Source organism: Cylas formicarius, unplaced genomic scaffold (genome assembly GCF_029955315.1).
Source record: "Cylas formicarius isolate icCylForm1 unplaced genomic scaffold, icCylForm1.1 PGA_scaffold_10__41_contigs__length_53128322, whole genome shotgun sequence".
NCBI classification, from domain to species: Eukaryota; Metazoa; Arthropoda; class Insecta; order Coleoptera; family Brentidae; genus Cylas; species Cylas formicarius.
In genome coordinates, this window is record NW_026844214.1 from 910598 (window position 1) to 919586 (window position 8989).

The following is an 8989-nucleotide window of genomic DNA, read 5'->3' on the forward strand; positions in this document are numbered from 1 at the left end:
TTTTGTTCGAAAGCCGAGAGTGTTTTGAATACGCCAGTTCCTCGAAAAGGGTTTAGCGGTATGTGCGGGACGGCTCAGCCCCCTCCCCTTGATCTCTGCACTCGTTTACGTTTCGGCAATGCTACCTTAAGATCTGTTGACGTCATTTCGCGGCTCCGCCCCCTCACGATTGAAACATTTCGGACCCCATAGGCGGAACGAACCTCGACAGTTGTGAAGTACTTTGACAGTGGCCGATAACAAATTAATCGACTGATGGAAAGGTAAAATTGAGGCATATAGTTTTGGCTTAAGAATCTTTGCTGCAGAATATGTTGCCTAAAAAAAATTTGCGCCATAATTGATCTTAGATGGTGGACAAGTCCGTCTTCTTAGCAAGCGAAAATTTCACTTGATAATGGCCAGTAAACGCAATAACTAGCAAAAGTGAGGTTATGCAACTATTTATTTTTGTTTTGATGAACTGGAAAGTAGTTTTTCAAGTACCTTAAATTTTCAAAAAAATAATTCATACTCAAAAAAAAACTGAAAACCCGAAGAATGTTAGGATGGTATCTGCCTATGGAAAAACGTACCTCGTGGCGTAATATTTCAGTTATGGCAAAGGGGAATACTTTTTTGTAAGCCCTCGTTTAGTATTTTCATTCAATAAAAAAAAATTACTGCTTGATAAATACGAGAATTAGATATGAAACGAGTTAAGAGTATTTTAATGAAAATCAAAATATAACCCACAAAATCAGCCTTATTATTAGAGGGCGTAAGTGTTAGCACAAAATTGACGAAAAGTTGAGACTTTTTAATGGTAATGGTTTAGTCGAGTTGTCCTTTAGAAAGTTTTGCGTCTAAAACTCGATTTTCTCGTTACAACAATTTCCTGCAATTTAACGGTGAGACTTGCTGCCTTTTCTACCTGACAACCTTTGAAAAATAACTTCGTACATGACGAAACATCACTAACTGAAAAATGCCTTAGCCTCATTTCTATATTGCTTAGTGAAAATGGGTCTCGAATTTTAAATTAGTGCTAACGTTAGCGAACGCGCAAAACTTACTCCAAGCCAGCCCAAATTATTTTGGAGTAATTTTATTATTTAATATAAGTCGTTAAATCACATTGTATCTCAGTTTATATCCTAAACTAAGAAAAATTAAAATGTCAATCATCATCTGAGACATCATTTGTCCTCGAAATAATCTTTGTTGTCGTCTTTTATATCTTCATTGCTGAATTGTACATATTGTACACCAAGGTTTCTTTTGACTGATTGCTGTGTTACAGAAAGTTACAATTTCCGGTTTGCATTTGTCCCCCATCTCCATATTAATGCCCTTCTTGGAATATATGAGAATGACACCTGAATGGTAAAACATGCTGGGTCTGATAGATCTATACCCGTTCCGCAATACTCAGTGAATTTTTTAATGCATATGGTTCTTCTAAATGTTGCCCTCCAAATTTGGTACATACCATTTTTTGTCATCAACTAGGGCAAAATCACCAGGCTGGTTCAGGCTGGTCTTTCTCGCGCATAATTTTCCGAATATTTTGAAATAAATTTATTGGGACTCTCGATGATTATGTATGACGTTTCAATGGCGTTACAACCCTTATGATGGTTGTTTCAAGGTATTTGGATTCTATAACTCTTTCAAGGTTTTAGTCTCCGATAGTTATATTTTGTATTTGGAGCCCAATGTTTCCTGCTTCCCCTCATCATTATTCCATTCATTCCTAACTGACCAGTTTCTTGGGTAAACCAAATTCTTTGCTTCCTCCATACTGTTCAATCCTCAGCAGTGAAGGAAGGAATCGTACGATATCTGAAGTTCAGTGATATCTTCTTAAAAAATAAATGCCCTTCATCCTCTGCCAGTCTTGCTTGTTCTTCCTCAAAGTAAGCCATTGTGTTTCTAAACAAACCAAGCGTCACTGGCTCAAAAACTTTAAAATACCCTCAGACCACGCGGCTAAAAATTGATACGTTTTTTTTTTTCACCACATTACTTTCCATTACTATCTTCAGCACTGGTTTCCACGTAATCTTTGTTCTTGAAACTATCATCTGAGTCAAAATTCGATCGGCTAGAACTAGAATGGTAATAGATAAAAAAAAAGCATTTATGGCATTATTCTACAAAGTCGCTGAATAAAATTCTGTGCCTTGTTTCCCTTTTCATGCAACTATTTACATCATTAAAATGAAAATGTGGCTTGTTTACACCGTTCCGGAGAGCCCTGCAGCTACGCAGTGTTGCCAAACTGTTTTAAACATGGAATATATATAAGACGGTAAAATTGAATTGAGAAGTTTCGTAACGGTTTAAAAATCCAACAATTTTTATTTACAGCGTATAAATAAGGGACATAGCGACTACCACTCAAAGTGGAAAACCCAAAACACAGAAGTAGAAGTCCTTTAATCTCTGGTCTCTGATATTTTGAGAAACGCACACTGAAAAACCGACAATGTTTGACAATTGCCAACCAAAATGGCGTCACTTGTTGGTTTGTAATGTTTTCGATCGGTCCCGTCCCGCATTCGGGTGAATTTTGTTTCCCGTCGCCATTAAAACTTGATATCGCGTTCACTGTCAAAGTGCTTCGGCCACGTTGTTGTTTTTGCGGAACACTCCCTCAAAAGTGATTACTTCGTTTTAGTTATCGCGTAAGAATAAACGTGTTGTTTTGTGCAGGTATATTTTATTATTTTTCTCGTCGTAAGGTAATGAATGTTCCGACTTTCCGAATATCGCTGTATATTTCGTCGGTTGAAACGAGAGTTTTACTGTATCGTTTGTTTCCCCCTTCGTGTTTTTGTACGTCCTTGTTTTTTTTTTTTAATTATTTCTAAGTGCGACATGGTTTCAATTTTGCCGCTTTTTCGACTATTAAAACGGCGCTAAAGGATACACAGTGAATCACAAAAGTCGCTCTTAAAATATTCGTTATTCTGAAAGCGACGAAGTTTTAGTGGAATAAATTTTAAATGTGTAATATTTATATTTTAATTTTTGTGAGTTATCGTTTACAGTACATTTCAAAATTATTCTACCTGAACATCGACATTTCGCAAAATTAAATTTTTCCAAAAGGGAAACGCTTTATAATATATTTTTTTTTAAATATGCAGTACGTAGACTTTTGTGACTCACTGTAATTCGGCACCTATCTTGCTCTGGTGTCCTAAGGGTAATTGTTTTCTTTTTTTTTAATTAAATAGTCTAAATGCGCGTCTTTAGTTGTAATAGTCGAGAAAATTACAAGTTGCCGTTGACATATCCCCGCCGCATCAAGCAATTTTTCTCAATAATGTAGGAACGATGGCGGCGCTTTGTTTCCCGCTATTCGTATTTTTAAACTGCGATCGTTTTGAGCTAAATTTTAGAGCACACAAATCATATTTTTCGTCGCCTAAACTGAATTATCAGTTATTTGTGTATTTTTTTGTTATAAATTCGTTCTCACTGCTAAATAATGTACTTCTTGATTTGTTCGTTTCCGCTATTCTGATTTGTCCTAATTTGTGTACTGAAAATTGAAAATCCAGCTTTCTCGAAAACTATTAACCATAGACAAATATAATATAAATAATCTATTTCAAATTTCAATATTGAGAGTGGTAAATTTATATTTTTTGTAAAATTCAATCAAATCAAATAATTTTTATTCCACTTCTGATAATTTAGTACATTTATGACTCTAAATGCACAAATTTTTGTTATTTGTTCATTTCGCGAATTCTGAAAAAATTCTTTTCGAACCCGACAAATTCTGTAAATTTATATTTTTTGTAAAATTCAATTAAATCAAATCAAATAATTCTTCTGTTCACCTCTGATAATTTAGTACATTATGACTCTAAATGCACAAATTTTACGTAATTTATGCTAAATAATGTACTTTTTGATTTGTTTATTCCGGTTATTCTGATTTATCCAAAGTTGACCACTAATTGATTATGGGATATTATTGTAGATTGTTTCCTTAATGAAAATGCATAGTTTTCCCAAATCTCAAATGATTGAGATATGTTGATGAGAACGCAATCAATTTGAATCATTTGAACGTAATTTTTCGTGAAAAAGTATCGGGATTTCTTGCGCGACCTCCGGCATTAAAATCTACATAGCGAAAGGTACAAAGAACTATATATTTTTCTATTTATAGAGTCTGTATAGAGGTATGTCAGCATTCTGTGCAACTAATCATTGTAAATAGTACTAAAAGGAGACAAAATGAGAGAATAACCAAACATTTCCCCTTGTAGTATAAAACATTCCATTTTATACAAAGTCAATGTTTTTTTAAGCAAACGTACGGTTTTGGTTATTTTCTCATCGCCGGAGCCCACTCGGAGTTGTAAATAGGTACTGTATAGTAAAGTGGGAGCAATATGTACACGAAATTTTAAAAAATTGTACACAGTACGTTTATATATAAAAGAAAAAAATCATTAAAATATCTTTTATTTTTCTTTTGTACTCCCGTATAAAATAAATTATTTAAAAATTTGTCGAGGATTATAACTTGGTAGCGTTAGCACTTCCGCGCCGCCGCTGGTAACGAGTATGGTGTGTTCGAATTGGACCGTTCTGGCCGAATCCGCAGTGACCGCTGTCCAATCATCGTCCAGGATTTCTATAAGCTGCTCGCCTTGCGTCAGTATAGGTTCGATGGTGAACGTCATACCGGCTTCCATAGTGCCAGGATAGTCATTGCCTGCAAGACAAAAAACTTGCCTTTAACAGATCGTTTCCTTATTTAATATGCACAGTTTCCGCAAATCTTAAATTATTTGGCGATATTTTAACCCAAAATGGCGAAAATTCCGATTTTCCTACAACCTAGGGGAAAAAATATTTATTGGTAAGTGGACGAAGAGAAAAGGCTGGAAATTACTTTCAAGTTCATAAAATGGCCGCTAGGGGGCGTAACCTCTACTGTAAAATAGAAAAAAACTGGTTTCCTCAAAAATATTCCAAATTAACCTGTAACGTAACGTAATCCACTCTAGATAAGGAAACTTTTTTTCAACAATTTTTTTTCCTATCTCGTCAAATTAAGAGTGAGGAGAGGGTCAAATATTGGTTTAGGAAAAGTTGAATAATTTTTGTTAAGTTGTAGAGACCATAACGTCATCCCCAATTTTCTTAAAATATTCCATCATGTCAAAACCTCGCCCGCTTACAAAATTCTTCGAAAATCTAGTTTCGCTTTACTTCGAGAAAGAATTCATAAGACCCGTAATACATCTTGAAATTGCTTCGATCTTGCCCCCATACGAATTCGATAATCTTTCAGACATGTTTCATGACAAAGGTTTAAATCTTAGTTTACCTTCTACCCAGAATCACATTCAGAAATTTGAAAAACTGGGGAAATCATGAAACTCTTCTTAACTACCAAACACTGCGATAAATGTATAATCGAACCAACTTTCGGAAACTGAAAAATCGGTTCTTTCAAAAGGTTTCAACTTTGCCCTTGCCCCACGTATTATCCCAAAAGAAGAAATCATTTCAAATGTCGAGCCTATCTTAAACAAACTGCCAACTCAAACAGCTAATGAAATTCGATTTGGAACCGCAAAAATCCTCAAAAAAGCAAAACCCCCTCTCTCTAAAATGTAATCCAGACATCGTAATCCCAAAATCAAACTTGTTACCATTATCCGATACGTTTGTTAAAAGTGAATAGAAATAAACATTATTATTATTAAATAAATGAAGTGCTACGGTGGTCATGAATACAAATGAATATCAGAAAAAGTCAAAAGGTGTCAAACAATATAAAAACAGGTACAGAGTAAAATGCGAGCTAATTTCAGTCAAGCTCTGAAGAAGGCAACAGGATGATTGGCGAAACGTTAGCTAGTTCGAGTCAACAAAAACCGTCGCAGAAGGAATCGAAAAGTTTTAAAAAAGTAAAGTTGAATCACTTTTTTTGGTGAATTCAACGAATTTGGTTTAGTTTTAAAGAGTATTTATAGGAGCTTCGACTGGCATGTCAATATCACGATATTAATTCTTTTACGAGTCGATAGCAGGGGCTTCATGTCAAAAACAGCTATTTTTATTATTTTCTCGAAGATTTTAAATATAATGGCATAAATATTTTTAGCTATGATGAAAGAGCGTTAAAAAACACAGCAAGAAGTCGAAACGGCATCCACTTTGATAAATAAATGAAAAGGTGTTTAATAAACGTAACAATAGACAAAAAGCACTGACTATTAAATTAAATTAGTTGTTTTTTATAAATAATCTAAAAGCGCCTAGATACGGTATAGTATGTAGTCGGGGACCCTTAAATAACGGGAACAGTTATTTAAAACAGTTTATAACGTAAAATTGTACCATAAAGTCATCCCAAAAAAAAGCGAGATTCTTCTTCCCATCACAACATAACCTTTAATTTTAAAAATGGTTACTACAACTATTAGACAGAGACATCAACTTTAATATATCTGTTTATTAAAAATCCTTAGACCCAAACTGTAAGTAAGGTTTTAGATTGAAGCTGGTATAAACCAAAACTGCTATTGCCGCAAACAATTGAAAACTTTAGAACCAAAAGTATATTTATTAAAAAATGGAAAAAATGCGCACCCGGGAGTTTTAAAATCTAACTAATTACCTTGCGGCACTCAATAACCAACATGGCCGCTGACAGATCGTCAATAAATTTGGATGCGGCATTTTTACGGCGGTATTTTCTCAAAATATGAATGGTGCTTGTTAAATGCACAGGTCGAGTGTGTGGAAATCGCTGTTACGGAAGAAAATTGGCGCAAAATGCAGGTTAGTGTATTATTGTGTTCTGTTATCAAACATAGTATAGTAACAATAATAATAGTAAACACCATAACCAAAAAAACGTGAATTTAAGCCTCTTTTTGCTATCGTTTTTCACGGTCGAGTAGTTCAAAAAAGTTAGGTAGAGTTATGCGTACATAAAATATGTTTAGAGTTTTACACGTTTGAACTAAGTCAGTTGACGGAAACTTTCAGAATTAATAGGAGATTCGAAATATTTTAAAATACAAATACACTTGCCACATATCTTAACCCCAAAAATTTGAAGGCGTTCCTAAATTACATCTCAATAGACTTTTAACGAATGAAATTATTAGGTATCCACAATAAGAGTGTGTAAAACTTTTAAAATAGTTTTATGTAACTAAAATATTAAATCTTATTCCACCATTGGACCATCCTGTATGTAAGGATATCAAATAAAATTTCTATAAAATTAGCACCTTCTGTAGTATTCAAACTTTTGAAGTGACTCTGATCCACTGTGGGACATGCCTATTTTTTACCTACTTATGTGATAAATATCCGGAGGCCCGTGGAAGTAATCGCCAATTCCATGACCTATGAATGCAGGTATAACTTGAAAACCAAGATCGCCGGCTTTTTCTTCGATGCAGGCCCCGATACTTCTAAAATATTCTCCGGATTTGCATATACCGATAGCAGTGTTTAAGCAGGTTTCGGTGGCTTCAACTAGCTTTTTTCCTTGATAATCAACATTCCCTATAAGAAAAGTTCTGGAACAATCTCCATGGTATCCTTCAAGAAACACCTAAAAACTAAAAGAAATTAAAGTTATTTTGAAGAGCTTAGAAAGAAAGTGAATTACTGTAACATCAACGTTGACAACATCACCATCTTCTAGCTGTCTACTGTCGGGAATGCCGTGGCAGGCTACGTTGTTAACAGAAGTGCACACTGACTTGGGAAAGTGTTTGTAATTTAAGGGTGAGGGATAGGCGCCAGATTTAATTGTGAGCTCGTGGACCAGTTTATCAATTTCGTCCGTAGTTTGGCCAATCTAAAACCACCAAATGGCATCATCCTAAATCGAAGTTTTATAAGTGTATTTACGAAATCAAACTTAACCGACTTTTATATGCTCTCCCACTGTATGAAGGATATTAGCCGCCAAAATGCAAGACTTCTTCATTCGTTTAATTTGTTCATCGGTTTTTATCTCGACCATTGGGACGTTTTCCGAAGGATTGCCAGTTTGAAAGTAACTTGGTTTTTGTATATGATCGGGTACGTGATTTCTCGGGGAGATTTCCTTTGGGTAAACTAGCTCATAGTTCCCGAAATTTGTTCTGAGCACAAAAAAGCTGTAGGTTAGCATTCGGCACTTCGGTTTGCTGTCGTCAGCCATTACCTTTTATTGCGGAGTAAAATTTTTTTAAGCAGATTGTTGAATCTCATTTTGAAGGTAACCCCTCCTAAATATAAAAACAAAAATATTTGAAAATCATTGGGAAATGTTGGCGTAGGTTAATTTCATTGATTAGTAGGCACCTTAAATTGGTTGGTCAGATCACCCACCAATAGCCGTATGATCCTCCCAAACTTGGCCAATAATACTCAAAGAACACCAAATTTAGTTTCTTTTTCATTACGCTTAACTATGCTCATCTCAATTCGGATATGCACCCATTTTAATATGAAAATTGACCGATAATAATTTTTCACGCACACAACACCCAAAGCTCCTGGTGGGGACCGAACCCACAACCTCGGGCAAGTTCCATTTGGCAGGTCAACGCCTTACCAACCGAGGCATCCTCGGTCCTTACCAAAGTTAGTCAAGTCAAGTCAATTATGCGTTTCACAAAAAATGTTGGGCACGACTGCTAGGATCATTTGCCCATTGCCGACTTCCGTCGAGGATTTTCGCTTCTGGTCAATTGACCACCACGTACAAAGAAGAAAAATAACCAATAATTTGCTCAACTAGCAAAAAACGATTCTGACCGATACCAACAAAAATCGGCTTCCCCCGCTTCCACCGCGGACCATCCGGGCCCATCCGGCCTCCATACCGGCGTGAACGGAGAAAAACGACGGGGCCGACGACGATTATCACTTTAAGACGTACACTGAACACTCAGAACACTAAATCCACACCGTGGAAACCGATATCAAACTTTTTGGGACGAATACATGGGATTCTGTC

At 35.6% G+C, this 8989-nt stretch overlaps 1 protein-coding gene across 3 annotated transcripts; it reads right to left on the bottom strand.

Annotated features, from left to right (window-relative positions):
• Positions 1 to 9: 9 nt before the first annotated feature.
• Positions 10 to 8626, bottom strand: LOC132708408 (methionine aminopeptidase 1D, mitochondrial). 3 transcript variants are annotated; one of them, XM_060680730.1, is made up of 6 exons: positions 8610 to 8626; positions 8192 to 8255; positions 7913 to 8129; positions 7649 to 7840; positions 7330 to 7591; positions 10 to 4723 (listed from the first exon to the last, which is right to left on the bottom strand). In XM_060680730.1, the coding sequence occupies exons 2-6, from the start codon at positions 8236 to 8238 to the stop codon at positions 4503 to 4505; spliced, it is 939 nt and encodes a 312-aa protein (XP_060536713.1). In that variant the 5' UTR covers positions 8239 to 8255; positions 8610 to 8626; the 3' UTR covers positions 10 to 4502. The 3 variants fall into 3 exon arrangements, with proteins under 3 accessions (XP_060536713.1, XP_060536712.1, XP_060536711.1); XM_060680729.1 differs by lacking the exon at positions 8610 to 8626 and adding an exon at positions 8359 to 8589; XM_060680728.1 differs by lacking the exon at positions 8610 to 8626 and adding an exon at positions 8332 to 8589 and having other exon boundaries at positions 11 to 4723.
• Positions 8627 to 8989: the final 363 nt, after the last annotated feature.